The sequence below is a fragment of the Pungitius pungitius genome, chromosome 13 (assembly GCF_949316345.1).
Source record: "Pungitius pungitius chromosome 13, fPunPun2.1, whole genome shotgun sequence".
NCBI classification, from domain to species: domain Eukaryota; kingdom Metazoa; phylum Chordata; class Actinopteri; order Perciformes; family Gasterosteidae; genus Pungitius; species Pungitius pungitius.
In genome coordinates, this window is record NC_084912.1 from 10,555,204 (window position 1) to 10,574,458 (window position 19,255).

The 19,255-nt window shown below is 41.9% G+C and overlaps 1 protein-coding gene across 1 annotated transcript in view; it reads right to left on the reverse strand.

The window, feature by feature from the left end:
• Window positions 1–16,348, reverse strand: part of slc35f3b (solute carrier family 35 member F3b) — a 33,975-nt gene extending 17,627 nt beyond the window's left edge. The window contains exons 1-2 of the mRNA XM_037465150.2: window positions 16,146–16,348; window positions 15,134–15,348 (exon numbers count right to left, since the gene is read on the reverse strand). Of these exons, the coding sequence (XP_037321047.2) occupies window positions 15,134–15,348; window positions 16,146–16,243 (313 nt within the window). The 5' untranslated portion in view covers window positions 16,244–16,348. The remainder of the gene's footprint in view (window positions 1–15,133; window positions 15,349–16,145) is intronic.
• Between the last annotated feature and the right edge of the window lie 2,907 nt (window positions 16,349–19,255).

Sequence of the window (19,255 nt, forward strand, 5' to 3'; positions counted from 1 at the left end):
TTGGTCTCCCCTCACGTACAGTTTGGCAAAATGCTGCAATTCGCCAACGTCACACATTCATCAGCCCCCCCCCCCCCCCCCCCCACGTCCTGGGCAGCTTATGCCCACCTGTCCCAATGTTTATGGACTACCTAAATAGCATTACATAAAATGAACACCCACATTCTTTTCCATTGCACTCAAAACTCAAAGTGTATTTACAGAAGAAAATTCTAATGTATTATATTATAATAATACATTTGAATTTTCTTTTGATAACGACAGAAATTTGCAGAGTTAACGACAAGAAACTAAAAAGAATTCAAGGTCAAGTCAGACATAATTATCAGGTATACGAACACAATTCAACAATCTTGACGAATTGCAGCAGTAGACACTACAAAGGTGAAACCACTTCAAATAAAGTGCAAAAAAAGAGGCTGGATGCAGAATTAAGAGCTTTGGTGCAAAGATCACACTGTGCAATACATATTTTCATTGCATGTGTTTGTCCTCTGATGTATCCACATCCTGAAGCTAGTGGCTCACCTGCAGTGATCCTGTCTCACATGTCCTTTGCCTTCCTTAAGACCAGAAAGCCACAGCTGGCTTATTCATACCGGCCAAATTCAGGCTCCCAAAGCAAATCAGATTTGAATCCTCATTGAAAGAGCTCATAGTTGCTTGAAGCTTTTTACAAATGTCATGGACGTTCTGTTGAGTTTGAAAACACACAATGAAAAACCTTTGATTATCCACTAAGTGAACTTAATTCCCCTCAACATGTCCTTGGTTTTTGACACTTTCAGTTCAAGGAAAAGACAACATGTTTGAATGCGATCTTTCTCTCTGCACCTCCAGTTTGTACGTTCACGCTGTCGTTTTGTATCCCTCCACCCCCCCCCCCCCCCCCCGACAATCCTCATCAGATTCATCAGCTTCATCAACTCATCCTTCCAGCAGCCTCATCAACCAACCCCACCACATCACGGGGGGGATTTATCTTGCTGCTGCTCAAGGCAGATGCCTATTGATTACAAATCCCCCTTTTAGAGTCTGAGCGCCAAATACTCAGAAGACTTAATTATCACACATCATTTATTAATAATAAACAATCATCTTGTCCTTATCGGACCGGTCTCCCCTGATGATGTGGCACATTGCCTGGTTCGTTTCCTGCAGGAGGCTTGATATGTATTTATAATGTGTCTATTCTGGTATTCATCTTTGACAGCTTGTGCAGGACAATTCTTTGAGTTGAACCAGTTGAAGAGTGAATCTTGTTTAAAAGGACACCAAGTTAAAGGTCATTTCTATTTGTTGCCGTCGCTGCTATAGAGCGCATGTGGCAAAAAAGACTTAAGATGCAACTGCTGGCCTTTACTTCACTTCGGCTGTAAATAGACTCGGTTCAGGTTCCTCTCAGCTGGAGTTTGTTAAGGGATCAATACTTAAATCCCAGCTGACTGACTGACCTGTCAAAGTCCTTATAGCTTTTATATTCACATGCCCTTTACATATCCTTTCTTGGACTTTAACAAAGTCATCTCAGTACAAATAGCAGTGTTGATTTTGGCAAGATTTTTACCTTTATTTATGAGTGTCTTTTAGGTCTTTCTAACAAACTCTGCAATTGCATTCGAAACCTGAAGTGACAATTTAAACTTTCACATCGAGTTTTATAACACTTTGAATCTGTGAGCGGTCCAACTCACTTTGTCTCAATACACGCTGACCATAAATTGTGCGTGAGATTCCCTGTGTCGGTCTCTAATATGTCATTCTGCATGTCACTTGTGTTTCACACCCGAGGAGGCGTCGCGCTCAAACACATAATTCATTGAAGGAGGGAGATCGCTGTCAGTGTTGAAAATCGACTGCTGATGCGTAAATGCCCGTCCTGTCCTTGTAACCCTGCAGCCACGTCTTTAAAAGACACACTTATGGGTGTGTCATGTCTGCAGATCTGCATGTGTGTGTGTGTGAGTGTGTGTGTAAAAGAAGCTGAATGTGAGCACGCCTAAAGGAAGCTGCAATGAATAATTCACTGCTTAGACTCCACCTCACACTCAAGTCCTGCCTAACTAGGACAGGAAGCTGTAAAAACCTGGGCGTCCCATAGATACCAAATCCAATTAGTGAATACTTCACTAATTGTTTTTTTTTTACTTTTTGGGTGTGTGTGTGTGTGTGAGAGAGAGTTCTATTTGGCCACTGCAGCTGCCAGCTGGCACAGGGAACCGATGTTGTCAATTTCCAGCCTATATGGTAACAAGAAGATCCAGTTGGAGTGCACATGTTATTATTGATAGAAGAGACATGGGTGGAGTGGTTCGAGATCATTAAAAGATCCCAGTCAGTGACTCACAGACTTTTATCTGTGAGCACGGAGGAGGATCAAACCAGTCCGTGCTGTGAGACGCAACCCGACCTCCCGAAAATGAATAGGGATAAACACGTGTGAGCAATGAAGACGTGTCAAAAGGGTTGCCGCATCGGCGCGGCGTTTTTAATTCAGTATTTCTACCCACCGACTGCTAGATGTAGATCTGAGAAGCGCTGCTTCCTCCACACACAGAGCGACGTGCTACTGCGCTCCAGAGAGAAGCTTTTGTGAATGTTTATTCATGCTGAGTAACCAGTGTGCTGCGTTAGCCGGTTTCCAGGTCGAACGCTCTTTAACTGCAGCAATCAGTGCTGCTATTATGTTCTTACTGACGGTCGAAATCAACCAAGACATTGCACTTTTAGAGTGGAACATTATGGGACCTGACACGGGAAACAATGCTGCAGTAGTGGCCTATGGAAGAAAAAGAAATGTGTTGTGACATTAGGAAAACGTTTCCCTGTAGCCAGCTAGAGAAATGTGTATGAGGCAGATCCTCCAGGGAAAAAGTAATGGCTTGGTATTGTTCTGGAAATTGTTTTTTTTGGGGGGGTGGGGGGATTCAGCTTTTTTGGATAAATGACTAAAGCATACTGAAAATCTGGAGGGAGAGGGATACGACACCTGCTGTCTGTGCTATTACCATTCAATATTTAACATCCAGTCAACGTGCTAAGTGTGTACCCCTTTCACATCTAAGAATCAGCTGTTTACCTTGATCTTACAGAGCAACATGGGAGGGAAGAAAATGAGGTAATCTGAAATCCATCACATGGATTTAAGCATGAGTGCTTCAGCTATAAATCGGATTTCACAGAGCACTTGAATGTGGAAGATGATCAACTTTGAAGTTTAAAAGGTGTGTGTATGATTTACTGCAATTTGATCTAATTGTAATTAATAATAATGAAATATCCCTACGTCTACCTCGAATGGCTTAACAACGTGGACAGACATTGTGTCCTGTCCAGACGGTGTATCCTGGTGATCCTCTTATTGTTGTTGATTCATGGTTCTGAGGGAGGCGTCTTGAAAACAACATACAATGTAACATATTCATGTTCACTATTTGTGGAAATACTTGCAAATCTAGTGATATTTCATCATCATCTTTGTATACTGTGTTTAGTCATTATCAGCAAAACAAAATCTTCTCTAAAATGTCAATGTCAATGTCAACTTTTTTTATATAGCACTTTTAAAGGCCAATGACCATCCAAAGTGCTTTACAGGATAAAGAAATCAGCACATTGATGATGCACATTAATAAGGTTGGATAAATATTCTGGGACCAGTCCATACAGAGACTTAAAAACAAATAAAATCAATTCTGTACCTAACCAGAAGCAAGTGTAGAGAGGAAAGCTCCGGCATTTCTTTGTCCCGTTTAAGAGACGGGCTGCTGCATTCTGCACAAGCTGTGGACGGTTTGGTTCTGATTGGCCGATACCGACATACAGGGAGTTGCAATAGTCTAAACGCGAAGATATAAAAGCATGCAAGATCAGCCCTTTTTAGATAGGATTTGACTTTGGCTAGAAGCCGAAGCTGAAAGAAACTAGCTTTAGCCATAGAGCTGACCTCAACAGCTATAATAAAGAAATGAACTCAATTCATTCATTTTCATATTACTATGAATGTGAATGGTGCAGGCGTTGTTATTCATATCAAATAATTGCAGCTTTCTCCTTTAAGTGAAGTAAACAAACAAACAGAAAAAGATTTCCTTGTTTGCTTCTTTTTGAAACAAGTAATAATAATCATGAGTGAATTTTGAATCTTCTCTGACCTCCGCTGGTCCAGTCCAGGTCCCTTCTGACTCCTTCTCCCACGGGAAACAGGCAGGGGGGGCTGCAAAGCACTGAGGGTTCATCACGGGACTGAAGAGGAGTCCGTTTCGCTGCCCTCACACTTAATAACTCCCCACGCATGAAGAAGGAAAAGGGGAGTCCTAAATTACAGCTTGTTTCAAGTACCAGAAAGGTCAAGTCAAATGAACTTTCCCTCTTCTCTGGCCCACTACATCTTCACAGCGGACACAGCTCATCTGTGGAGGCAGGCGGCTGTCAAAGTTCTGCATCTAACAGCGTTTTATTTGATAAATGGCCACAACGGGTTCCCCTGAGGTTTAGAAAATAGTTGCCAAAAACTCTCTCCCCATTTTAGCCACATAACAGAGCGTTATGTCACTCAGCCAAAGGATGTTTAATTTATCGTTTGAAAAGCACGCCCCTGTTGTCTCGGGTAAATTAATACTTCTGTGCACTATTGTAACATATATTCTCTCCATGACAAGAGATACATGAAATGATGTTTGATGTGACGTTATAAACGTAGATTGTCTCCCTAATGGTACTTTCAAGATTTTTTTGTGATGCTGTTTATGGTGTTTGGCGGTGTATCATAAACACCAGAAAAACAGACCATTACATTAAAGAAACAGAGAGGATTGCAACAAACTTTAGGATTAGAACATAAATGACTTCAGGTTTGTAACTAACCGATTATTTAACTTCATGATTCATGATCTCATACAGAGCTTGTAAACTCACTCACAAATACTTGTGTCCCGGAGGAAGGCTTCCTCTTAATTACACTCTCAAGACACTCCAGCAGTACTATTTAATGCAGTCAAGTGATCGCCCTTATAATGATTCTATCCAAGGGCTTTTTATTCTTGTCAACTCATCCTTGAAGGGACTACTTCATTGCCACTAAAGTCCAAGAACAAACAAACTTACGTTTGCAGCCTCGCTGCTGGTTAAAGACACATTTCAGAAAGTATTTATTCATTAGAATTATTTTATTTTGTTTCTTCCATAAATGGCGCTGGCTCCCTCTGTTGTCAATCTTCAGTATGACAATTTTAATATTTACTACTGGGGTAATTAGTCTGAATAACAGGTTCCTTTAAAGTTTATGTAATCTACTGTTTGATTAAGTGCATTTTGATTTTACACGGGCTCAGTGTTAAATTTAAATGCAAAGTTACCACAATGCATTTTTGATCCTCAGAGTTGTTGCTGGTTCCAAAAAACAACAATTTGTTCTGAAGTTCCTCTTTAAACTGCACTTAGCTGTGCTTAAAATTATACAAATTGATCTAAATTGCTGTAATTATGGTACAGCATTTGCAAAAGCTTCTCTCCACCACTTAGCATTTATATGAAGGCATTAGCTGAGCCTGGAAAGTGTGAGCATGGAGTTCTACCACAGTTTAATACGTCTATTTTTGCAATTCCTGCAAAAAAATAATTGAATGTAAAGTAAGTCAACTCTTGGATGATGCATTTTTCTAAGTTATGACCAGTAAACCCAGCTATTCATACATACAGCACCAAAATGTGTAACAGTATAGTATATTTTACATGCTTATTATGGAGTTGTGCTTTGCCAGTATGATCCAAATGAAAATGGAACTATGAGATAATCCAAGTTGTCTGCAAGCAACATCGTGACTGCAAAGCCTCTCTTGGGCCTCTAGGGGGCACTGTGACCACTTGTAATCCGACACAAAGACACCTGCTCAGGATTTGGATGAAAAAAAATCACCAAGAAATCAAAAAACACCACAGAAGTCGAACAGAAATTGGCGCAGTGGTAATGAAAAGTGATGACGTGACATACACACCTGTACAGTAAACCTACCTGAAAACAGCCTTACACGTTTAGAAGCAGACATCTGAGCTGAAAGACTTTAGATAAAAACACCAATATAATACCAGCATAATACAACCATTGTTGTAATAAAATATTTTAATATATTTTTTGAGTACGACAAAGGTTGCGAGCACAGACTAGGTCAGACAATAACTGTAAGCAGCATCAATTCATTGTTAGTGATGGTGTCTACATGGATGAGGTTGTTGTTAAAAATGTTTATAAGATTATTTCCAGTCTGTCCCTTTCATTTGTCAACGTGAGAGAGAGAGAGATAGTGTAATGTATGCTGTATGTGTAGGTGTTTCTCACTGTATGTGAGAGACCTTTAATGTAGCGTTGCATTGCAGGTGGTTTTTCATCGAGGCGGTTTAATTGACACAAATAGCAATCGTCAACATCAATTCTAACGCTAAATTTATTTTCTTCCCTGACTTTATGATAGACTCAATTTCTTCCCTTGGCCAGTATTTTTGAATGCTGCAATGGAAAGGCAGCATTTTACCCCTGATGAAAGGGTTGCAGAAGGAGGGAGGCTATCTTTGCTGCTGAAGGATGCTTCAACACGTACGGCTACACAAGGGATCAAACCTCTAACCAGCGTCCTGCGAGGCACAACATCGGGCTCTGGATGTTGCAAAGAGAGGACTCGTTGCCATCTTCCATTCACTCCTCAGGCAAACACATCCTGCCGGTCCCCCTGTCAGCATCGTGGGACCTTTAAACGAGGGATTCGTCTTGGTTACAGACGGTGCCATGGAGACTGCTGACAGGAGCCTGAGCAAATCAGAGCACCGATGAAGTGTAAAATAATACACGGGAGACACCTCAATTATATTTGGTGGTTTGAATGATTTAGCTTGAACATAATGGGGGCTGGTTGACTGACAAAAACATGGGGCATAGGAATGCATGATTTGGTAAATAATTTAAAGCTAGGGAACAGGTTGAAAAAAAAACAACCCTGTTAAATACTGTTGGCAGTTGCAGCAGTGACAATATGGAAGACTTTTTCACAAAGGAGGAGTGTTGTTCATTGAGGGTGAATAGACAGATGAAATGAATCATGCAGTGTGTCAAGCTTCAGATGTGTCAGTTTTTTGTCTTTGAAGGTTTTGCAGACTGGGTGCCGAGTCCAGCCGGGTCGCTTTCAACGCGGATCAAACCGGTTTCTCGTCGCTGGATAAAAAAAACCACATCTTTCCGTCCACTTACAGCAGCAGGTGTTTCAAGGCTCTTCAAACAGCCGGCAGCAGGTATGTGTGAGTTTGTGTGTGGATGTGTGTGTGTGTGTGTGTGTGTGTGTGTGTGTGTGTGTGTGTGTGTGTGTGTGCGTGCATGTCAGCTGGTAAAAGTCCACTCTTTCACTCCTCCATTTCCACTTCCCCAGTCCATTCTCAAACAGCGAGAGCACCCAAGCAAAAAGTGAGCCATCAGTGTTCGACAAAAATAGAACTGGACGCCCTTGCGTCCCGCAGGCTGTAAATGCACTGCGTCGTGCTTTCTGCATGTTCGGGTTTACGGGGGAGCATTTATTTCTGGATGAGATGGTGGTAGAACTGCCATCAATGGAGAACTGTATTGTTTCAATGAGGTTGCTTGACATCATAGGGAAGTCTATAATGAAATCACGCTCCGTTCTCCACGGGAATTACCCGGATTTCTCAGTGTGAAAAGGGGGGTTCATTTTTAAGAGTATTTGCACCACGTGGAAAATAAGCCTTTACGAACTGAGAACATGGAGAAACGTAAAACTCTTTTTTTACAGTAGACAAGGGAGGTGGACCAGTCAGCTCCCTGAGGGCGAGAGGAGGTTAAGGCTTCCCGGGCTCCCTCTGCACCCCCCCATTGGCTGTCGGCTTTCATCCGTGTCCACAGCTCCCGTAATTGCCTGATTTCCATTCCCCACATTGGATAGTTTGTACACTGAGGGCTAGAGGGGGTATAATAATGACCTATAGTGACATCCATGGGGAAGACTTGCTCCCTTGGCTATCACAGCCCTCACAGGCTGACTGTAACCCCATCACAGAACCAAAGACTCATATTTAGAAAAAAGCCTGTTTGTAGAAGAACATTTGTCTGGGTCTGTCTGAGAACATTTTGAAGGTGAAACTAGTGCAAAATGTCTTCAAAATAAAAGAATTCTTGAAGTATGTCATTCTGCAAAGAATTCTTGACTCTATGAAGAAACTGGAGAAAAACAACTTTGTGTTCAACACAAAGTCATGTTTTATGTGTTGAAAAAATGACACTGTGCATGACTTATCAATCAGTAGCAACAAGTTTGATAATTGATCGCTTTTTACTGATGATGGAATTAATTGATGACATGTATGTGTGTCACATGGTTACATTACTACTGAATAAGGAGTTTAGCATGTAGATGTTAGCATTTAGCTAAGGTACAGCCTCAAGGCTGCTAGCATTACTCTTAGCATCGTTGGGCCATCCAAGGTTTAAAGATGTCACTTCAGAAAAAAGTAAATGGCCTTTCTTTCAAATATTTCTGAGTATCATTTTATATTATTTTCCAATATTTTATAGACTCAAACATAGGATTGATAGACAAGTTGATCAAGAAAATAAATGGTCGATTACATGATAATGAAAATAATCATTATCAAGTGTTCTTTCAAGCTTCTGAAATGTGAAAAATTAGCATCTTAAGTCTTATTTACTGATAATAAAATGAATATATTTGCGTTTTGACAATCATCAATCAAATCTATGTATCAATCGCTCTGAAACTATCTGTATTCTTTCAGATAGAATCTAAAGGAAATGAACTGCTTATCCTTTAATCTCAAGCTCTAGCCAGTAACAGAGTATAGAGGCTTCGAAAGTGATGCACAAAATCAGCATTGAAGCTCGGTGAGAAAATACTGCATATCTTTGCCTAGACGCCGACTGAGGTCACACAAGAAAGGTGATTAAGACAAAGAGAAGAGGTGTACAAAGAGAAAAAGGATTAAACTGCCATAGATTGAGGTTCAGGAGAATGGCTCAGATGAATTGATCAATTAGATCGCAGCTAGAACGAGGTTCGGACACACATAATGTACGTAAAGTCAGCCAAAGGAAGTCAGACTATGTGCTCAAAATGAGGTGGCTTGAGCAGATATTGAAAAAAAGAACAGTAGCTAAAAAGAGAGCATCAACAAAAAGGATATAAGGAGAGAATTAAACTACACTTTAATACTTTGGTTTTCCTTTACATAACAGATTTGTGGGAAATGATTCACACCTGATAAAAACAAAGTTGTAGACCAATGAGAGCTGATGAGGATTAAAATACGTCCTACAGTGGCTTATTGATTTCTTAATCAATAATGAATGACATTTGGTCTTGTATCCAGACCTGGCAGGTAATGCCTGCTGATACACTCACGTGATGCTGTTTGTTGTCTGTGGAGACAATATTTTTTACTGTGAACTGATTTCTCCAAATTTATATTGCACTAGTCAGCAAAATGTGGTCTATATGCAGACGCATTTAGATTTTTTAAAATATAAAACGTAATAACTGGACCTGCTTCTACAACTTTGAATCAGCACCATTTCTATCAGCTTGTAGCCACGGCATGTTAGCTTGTGGCATACTGCGGCATGCCTCAACATCCAAGGGAAAATGCTCACTTTGTTGCTGTGTTCTGTGTGTAGGAGAGCAGTTTGTGACCAGTCAGCATATACGAGTTCAAACTCTGTGAGTTCATCAGTCAAAGCCTCCCGATGATTCAGTAAGCAGGTCATGCACCAGCACTGCCAGCAGTGCCAGCACATCGCTCTGTGAAAACGCAACGTGAGAGGGAAAGCTTAGTGTGTAATGGGATATGCAAATCTTGCAGAAAATGTAAAGGAAGCTTATATATTTCAAAGGACCTTTGTAAAAGTGTAAGTGGCAAGGGGTCAAATTGCTGCTGTGAGCCACAGGGAAATGACAGAGGAGTCCCAACTTTTTATAACAAGGTCAGTTGAAACAACACTCATCTCCCAAAGGCTGAGATATAGAGCTCACTTTGTTTTTTTTTACTCTTCCACACTTTCAACCTTTTCACTTGGCATGGATACAAGTGTCAAAGTTTGCAGTCTGAGACTGTTGCTTTCTGTCACATGGCTGGGCTTGACGTTCTAACTGCTTAAAGCTGAATAAGAGAACACAATACAGTGTTGAAGTCTCACATAAAGATGAAAGCAGTTTGCCCTCCCCGTTGCCGAGCCCTGCTCTTCTGTGGCCAACACAGACAGTGATGTGCTCTATTTAGCCACATCCGGCTGTGGATTAATTACGCCGAGGGAGGAGTCATCCTTTCACGATTTCTAATTAACAGCACATGAAAGAAGTGAGGAGGACAAAAGGGTGACATCGGGGCAAGATTTTGGCTTTAAACTGAAAGGATTCTCATAACAAGAAATAATTAGCGCGTCGAGCATACGAGATTATAGAACTGCAGCCGTGATTCAATAAGCGTCTTAAGGGTTCATTCTGAGAATCCAGTTGTCTCAGATATCACATGCGGTATACAGACGCTAAACCTCTCCATCAAGCAAAGTGTCCCTGTGCTGTAGCACAGAAATATCCAACTCTGAACTAACTCAATTGTCTCGTTGGCTCCTCAGCGACCGCCCCTCTCTCCACGGTGACCTCCGCCCCGTCTGGACGACAGCCGACAGAGGCAAGACTGAAGTACACGTTCTTGCTCTAATTGGTGGAGCTGATTTGCAGCTCCTCCAGTCCAGTGGGCACGAGCAGGACTTCAGGAGCAGGTGTCTGATGATCTATGCATCCTCTTCAATTATAGATGGGATGTTACGCAACAGAAGCTGCTTCCCCTCCACTGGAGACGGGAAAAACGCCTAAAATCAGCAAAGCCTGGCTTGCAGCACTTGGCGGAATGCTAGAAATGTTAAAACAGCTTTTCTGAAACTAGTGGGAAGTGATTAAAGGACTGATTGGAGTCCGACGTGTCTGGAATGTGGCTCCTAACGGAGCAACTGGCTGTGTTTTCAAAGACAACACAGCCTCATGTAGTGTATGTTTTTATGTCAAATCCCAGGGCCAATTTCCTTGTTATGACACTGAATATTTACTAATTATTTCTTAAATCATGATAAGCCCAAAAGCCAAGGTCATAATGTATTCTGCGTTTAATGATTTGCTTGATCCTTTCATTGCTGATTTTCAGTCTCTTTATGATTAACTGAGACTGAGAGCTTCGTGCAGTCCTGCAGAGAGACTGATTCAGAGCCTCGGTACCATTCCCTGTTTAAAGGATAATAGTGGGTCAGGTTTGTATGTCTGCTGCTTGCCCCGTATGGTCATATAACTCATTTACAAGAGTATGATGATGCTTGAGGCCTCCTGTATGCATTATTAAAGAAGAGCGATGCGACACTGCAAGGTAATGAATTGTTTATGTGAATGCTCTACTGTTGTCTCCATTTCTTTTTGCTTTGTTACATGTGTAAATGTTTGTGTAACAGTGACTCTCTTTACATACAAAGATGATCTTGCACACTTGACTGAGGATCAGCTTTCATGGCGAGACTTGTTGTCGGAGCCATTCCACTCATTTGTATTTTAGCTGATAATGAGATACTGCTTTTATGTTGATGTATGGCTAAGATGCTGGTGATGATGTAATGTTGATGTCATATTTAGATGTTACCTGAGCACAGCCAGGTGTGTGTTTAGGCTAGAGAGCGGAAGGGCAAACTCTTTTCAACCGCAAAAGATCTCTGTTCATGATGACTCTTATTTTACGTTTCTGTTGCCGACGAAAGACGTATTGAAGTGACGCGGTGAAAGAATGCGCGTTGATTTACTGAGCGCTCCTACCCTTGTTCCCCCTCTGCGCACGCATGTACCTTGGCTTCACTCGCATCAAATACACAGCAGGTTGATCGAGTTTGGAGAGGTTTCACTGTCAGTCGACTATACACAATGAACACAGAGAGCAGAAGGATCATACCAATGTTCTTACACTCACTCAATCAATGAAGTTAAACAACAAAAATGCCAGTATCATTATTTTATTATGCACCAATGTGGAAAGAATAACTGCACATTTTCGATGTCTTAGAGTAAGATCATTAGTCCACGACTAATTTGTATTTGAAGTTGTGATTGACTACATTTCACACAGTTCATTTGACAAGGATGTATTCATGATTAAAATTACATGAATTATTCACTGAGAGTGCTCTGGTAACCCTCTTGTTCTTTGAGTTTGAACCGGATGTGCAGGCTGTGTTCATTCGTTCTTCCGTATTTCTCCTCCACTCCAGCTGAGGTGAAAGGTGTCATTCTCATGTTCCTTGCAGCTGTACTGTTACTGCCAGCAGTCAATCTGTACATGTGTACATGTGTACATGTGTTCATGTGTTCATGTGCTCCGTCAATCCTTCCGCACTGTTGCATCTCACCATCCCCAAAACCTGAACTTATGGATATGATGTAACCTCATATCATGCCTCTTGAAGCTTTGAATTTGCACCAGAGGTGATGCTACATTTGTTACTCATAGTGCGAGTCAATTAGGAAAAGAATGGAGTTTGTATGTCTGACAAACGTTTCGCTTGTAAGTGGAACTTCATAAACGTAAAAATGCTCAACTTCCGAGGCAAAGAAAAGGCCTGATTCTAGAAAAGGCTGAACAAAAAAATGCCGAAAGACATAAAATTCAAGGTTATTTAAATGCTATGAGCTAAAACTGTGTCTTATGTCCTAAAGGAATCCGTTTGCAAAGTGCAAAGTGATGACACTCTTGTTTCAAAAAGAGGTTTTTACATTCAACTATTCCTGCAGTTGAATAGAGTTTCCTTTTAATGCTAATTACATAACCTGCAGCAGTGATATCAAATTTAATTTATGTTCAGTCAAAATGATAATCCGTCTGCAAAGAGGACATTTATTAATGTTTTTTAATCATGTTGTGAGTTTGAAATTTTCTTTGAATTCAGCAGAATCCTGCATGGTAAATGGACATTAGTAAGATGGAATATAACCACTTTATTGCTTGCTCTATGTTGCTGCTTGTTAGTTACCAATCGTGACCCCATAAGTTCAAAGAAACAAAATAATAAAAGGATATTTATTTGTAAGTCAAAAGAAATAAATGATATGTATATCCTCTCTCTCCAGTAACCTTGTCACTCTTCCCGTCTAATGTGTTCCAAGATATGCAAAACAGCATATATTTTTTATTTAGCAGATTATGGTCCCATTTAGATTAAAATAGTCCGCCATGTTTGCAATAATACCAAATGGTGGCTTAACAAAATGCCCAAGACTGCAACTCAATGGGTGATGTCCATTGACTCCTTAAATACACTTTATGATTGCGCTCTGAGACAACATTCAAACAGAAGACACTCTGCAGGTACGTAGCACATGCATAGCTGTCAAACAAGGCCTGAAGGACAAGGCTGGAACTCCCTGAAATGAAAGGGACAGATCTGCAGTATCATTCACTCCTATCACACACATCAATTTGGTTTTGAAAAAGCAATTATATGTGGAGAGGGTTATTACGGCATCCCACATGCTTGTGATGCCTGCAGTCTCATATTCACATGACCCGTGAAGTCGCACAGCGACACAGTTAGCAACAGCCAATTCTCACACCACTAGCCCCACTCCTCTTTCACTCTGCTTACCGCTGTGAAAAAGTGTTGGTTAATGAAACCAACAGGCATATTCTTTCACCATACAAGTACTCAGTCTCCGAACTCAGCATTCAGCCCTTCCCTCTTCAGCCAATAGACATCGTCATGGCCTCTGGAGGCTGTGGGCTAATCATGTGCTGCAACTACTGTAGGGGGTCTAGAATGAAATCAAAGGCATGTGGATTTGGACTCGTTGTTCGCAAAGTACCTCAAAAAAGGATGCATAATCAACCATTTCCGGAAAGGCAAAATGAAACAGAAACACCAATGAATGGTGGGGATGTAGTACCCATGATGGACACACAGTGAGGAATGAGGCAACAGTGCAACTCATCCTGAAATCTGCACTGCGACTGCTTTCATCAAAATGCTGTTTCGGGGAAGAGACTACACTATGACTAAAGTAACAGCCGCTATTTAAAGGGGTTTTCACAAGGTAATCATTGCGTTTTGAGATTAAACCCACAGATCATCTCAACTACCATGAAGTGGACCCTTCATAACTTTCACTCAGTTCAATAAAAACAGTCCAGCAATGTGCCACTAAATGAAAACTTGATTTATGTCTGCTGTCTTGTGAAGTGAGATGTTATTAACAGGCATAGGAACTTTATAGCAGACTTGCAGCTGTTTAATATTGCAGTCTCTAATTTGAAATTTACAAAGTGTTCCACCATCAACCAGCTAACGCTCATCGACCACCAGAACACCCCAGAGCAATAAGACAGATACACAGAAAGTTTGAGGCCGTTTGTCCCTCCAACGCCACAGAGTGACGAAGATAGATGAAGACACGGAGCAAGTGGAGCAAGACTGTGATCCATCCGCAGCAGAGATGATGCAGAGAAAGCAAATGAGGGAGGAGATAAAAGCTACTTTGACAACTTTTTTTCTCTCCAAAGAATCAAGCACTCTGCGCTCCACACTGTCCGTCTCTAAGCTCAACAAGCATGCTCTATGCAGCAACTGCGCGCCACACTGATGCTTTAGCCGCTAGTTCTCTGTGAGCAAACGTATTCTGTAGAGATAACGATGTGCGACCGGGGTCATTCGTATGTTTGTGTAGCATTGTGTCTTTGAACAAGCTCTCTCGTGCAACATTCTGGTTGATGCAAAGGTAGAGGGTGGGAGGATCCTGTGAACCCCCACGGTCACAATGTGACACAACGAAAAAATGCTTTTCCAATATATTTGCACTCCGCGTTATACTGCCCCGTGAACCAGTGTTTCCCCTCCTCTGACTCCACATCCCTGTCAGCATGGCACTTGAAGCACACACGTTAGTACATCACAGTAATGCGTACTTGTGTGTTATCTGAGTGTCTGTGTCAGATGTGACGAGGAGTAATGCACTGTGTGGGCCTGCAGTGCATAAACAGGCTACTTATGGGCACTACATGCAGCATGTACCACACTATGTATGCATGCAAAGTGACTCACTCTTGTAGCTGGCACTCCAGGGCTGATATCCATAATAGCCGGTGATTCGCAGTATTCGCTCTTCTATGGACGCGCTGTTGATGTCCTCCACGGAGCGCGAGGACTTGAGGTCCTCCTTGATGGCTTCGTCCACTACCAGGTACTTGAGCTGTCTGAGCTGAGGGCTGATGTCCGAAAGCCTTCTTGGGCTCACATCGGGGGACTTGCGCATCCCGCTGGGATAAGAAAACAGGAGAGGGGGCCAGTGTCACAAGACAAAAGTGAGAACGCTAAGGGAAATGGAGCCTGCACAACTGGTGTGTGATATCGATATAAACGAGGGGTTATTATAGGTTGAAGCAGGGAAGTAAGTGTTATTGCTATGTTCCACAGAGGCGCTGTGGGCCCCTGCAGCTCCAATCTTGTAAATCATTATCCTCCACTGGCCTCAAGTCCTCACTACAAGGACTGTGAAAGACACTGAGGGGAAGTGACTGCTCCTGCAGCTGAAGATGAGCTACAATGCAGCGTGCAGCTCCCCATCATAGGCTTCTGGGCATCGGAAAGACTCATGCATCGATCACCAGGGATTTCTCGAGATCTACATGGACACTATACTATAAAGGCTATATATGACCCTAAATATAATCTTTATATTGTACAATGTTTGTATTTTTTTAAACTCCTTTGTTCTACACTTGAGAAAGTGGGACAGTGCCGACCTGACAACCATCGAACAAATGAGGTGTGTACTCTCCCCTGAAGTTGTAAACCTCGAGGAAACACTGCTCCGCATGTGCTGCCATATCCGAGTCACAGCCTGCACCGCATTTTCAACAGCGCAAATAAAACAACTATCCATTATGTCGAATCAAACAGTAAACATCAATCATTATTCAAGGAGAACAATCCAAAGCAAAAAGCAGATATTTTAACACCTTTGCGCTATTAAATCAATCTACTTTATCAATGTGCGCAATCGAGTGTGCAACAGGTGCGCTGCCTCCCGTCGTCAAAAGTTGAAAGGTCTTACATGGGCATCAGAGAAGTAGGAGGTCCGAGGTAGCACATGCAGTCCCGGTGCGGCCGAGCGACCCGGTCCCACACTGTGCCCTCTCCATCACCGTACATCCTTAAGGCCACTGAGCCGGGCAGCTACTGCAAGGCATCTAAGTCCTCATCAGGACCGCGGGAGACAACCAGCATCGCGCTGCTCCTTTTCACCCCGCACTCACATATGCCCGCCCGGCCACTACAGCGCAGACTGTGTCAACACGAGGAGGCTGCGCTTGGCTCTGGATGCCGCTGCTGGGTCCTGGAGGCACCGCAGCAGCGCCATCTACTGGACGAAGGGACCAACGTCCACCTGAGCACGTTGGTCGGGAAAATACGTATACATTAGACAAACAATAGTTGTGGTAGTAGTTTTTTTTTTTTTTACTGAATCGGCTGTCTTTCTCTGACTTGACAAAAAGAAACACGCGTATATATATATATGTGCATCTGACCTCAGCTCTCCACAAGCTGATCAATCTCTTAAAGCACACACCAAGTCGTAATTAAGAGAAAATATATTTACTTCATTATGACGTTAGAAAATTTTTCTTGTTCTTTTCCCTTAAACAATCTCATTCTGGCTCAAAATAAAAGAGAACACAGACATAACAGTAGTTTTAGTTATTATACAAAAGGCAAGACAAATGAAAAAGGGAGATTGGAATGTGAGTCACAATTATCACACAACAGATCTCTTTTATAGATGGTTTTATTTTGCTTCCATAATTTGTCATATTATTTTAGAGAAAGACAGAAACGTCTTGTAATACTTTTGCTGTTGTTACATTTCCTCTCAGCTTGCTGTGCCGTAGGGATGAGAAAGAAAGGATTTTGCTTGTTGTGAGGAACATCACGGGTTAAAGTGACAGGTGAAGCCCGGGAGGCTTACGATGTTTTTCAGCTCAGGTGTACAACATATCAACATTGTTCCACACACTTTTTTGACAACTCACAGCCCACTGGGTTCCTTTTTGGTGTGTTATTTATGGTCAGTCTACTTTACGTACGAGGTTCACCAGCGTAATAAAAGTCTGTGAGGTAGGATTGAAACAGTAGAAATGACGGGGGTGCGGTTGATTACATCCAATCAAAGCCACGCGTCCAGCAATGGGTCCATTTTGTTCACTGGTGGTGATAACATCTACCCGTAAAAAACACAACCGAATAACTGTCTTTGTGTTTAGAATTGTGAACTGTGCAGTAGTGGCATAACAAGTAGTCTACATAACAAGCCTACATGTTGTTAGAACAATGAGGAAGAGAGGAGCTCTACCCTACGTAGCTGGTTTCCCAAAGCTCCTTGGTCTGGATTCCACTGCTGCACTGCGTCAACACTGCAAAAGTACACTGATTGTTTTCAGTTGACAGGTTTCGCATGAATAAATGAGCAGCCACAGCTTTGCCATCCAGGCAGTGTGTTTGTGTGTGTTTTTGTGTAGGTTCAGGTGTTGGGGAGGTCTGTGCTTACTTATGCAGTTTAGTCATCAATAGAGGGCTCAACCAGTCGCATCGGCAGCCACGGGGGAGGAGAGAGGATCGGGTTCATTTCGCATAATGCGCCTCTCAATTATACTGCTCGGCCAAAGTCAAATCAATTCTCACTGTTCGACTTTTGGCTTTACTCAAACTAAATAACACTTTCCCTGTGAGACACAGGTCATGAATAACAAAAGAATCGATACAAAGGGAATGTTTAAGTCTTCCGCTGCCTTCCTGCACACCGTCTTTCACCTCAGCCGCTCTTATCTACAGGGCCGCTCTCCTTTCTAACTGTGTGTCAGAGATAAGGTGAAGGTTAAGGCAAGAGACTCAAACATAAAAGGAACAGAGCGAAGCTTCTTAACGTCCCGATCATTCCAGTGAGGCAGCAGGCACAACTCGTTTTGTGAGAATAGCTCACCTTATTAGATTGCAGCTATTGTTGACGTGACGCCGATGCTGCGACACGTCAGCGTTGCTGAAACAGAACCTCACAGCAGATAAGGTGACCTGTCAAACACAGATGTGATTAGTCATGGTATTGGGAGGTCTGTGGTATTGGGGATGCTGGCTCACTGGCACTTTCAATGTGTTTATGTAGTAATCATTTTGATATCACAAATGCCCACGACAAGTAAACTAAAATAAAAATGAAAGGCATTACTTGTTTCACATGTATGAATTGAGTAACTTTATAATTAGAAAAATGATCAAATCTTGATGGTAACGTTATAATGAATACGGTATGAATCATTTTCAGTTTCTATTTGAGGTGACTTGTTAACTGGCCTCTTTTCAAAGCAGACACAATGATGGCTCTGCTGTGAACACGTGTGTCGCTGAGTGATGAAGGAGTCGCGGTGAGCGAGCATGCACAATGAGGCAGCTAAATGGAATTCTGCTTTTATTCATTTTCTTATTCACGACCCACCTTACAAAATGTCTTCTGTGAAAATGGCCCATTTTCCTGAGGCCCGTTTCTCAAGGGAGCTCTAATGCTGTGAAATGATGTGTGGAAAATAATAGTACGAAGAAGGTTACTATTCTTTTCTCCTCAGCATATGATGGTTTATATGTTTCTAGAATGTAGAGGGAGATTAAACTGCGATGGCCCCGGGTGACTTTTTAGACGTGGTAAAATCTGTGAAAGAGCAGGATTACATTTTCATTCTTCGTCGTAACCTTCCCTTTAGCTCTTTCCTGTACTCTTTAAAAACATTTACACTTAGGCAGAAAAAAAAGCCTGTGTGTTATTTACTTAATTTTATTGCTCTTACCCTCCTGGCTCTTACCAGTTCCGTACAATTTCAGTAAATGTAAATCCTTTGTCTTCTCACTGTGAATATTTAATGCGGCCCTCAGCCTGGACACAGTGGAACAGGCCTCTGCTGATTGGCCAACGCAGGGAGGGAATTGAAACTCTAAGCAAAAGTCAAACAAGGTCACTGTGTACAGTATATATTTAAGTAGTATAAGTAAGTGGAGTTTGTGAAACATTCTATCCTAATTACTCAGCATTTAATTAGAAACTTTTGTATTTTCACGTGGCGACATGAGGAACAATGTTTGGTTATAATCCACAGGGATGCATCTGTTGCTGAAGAATAC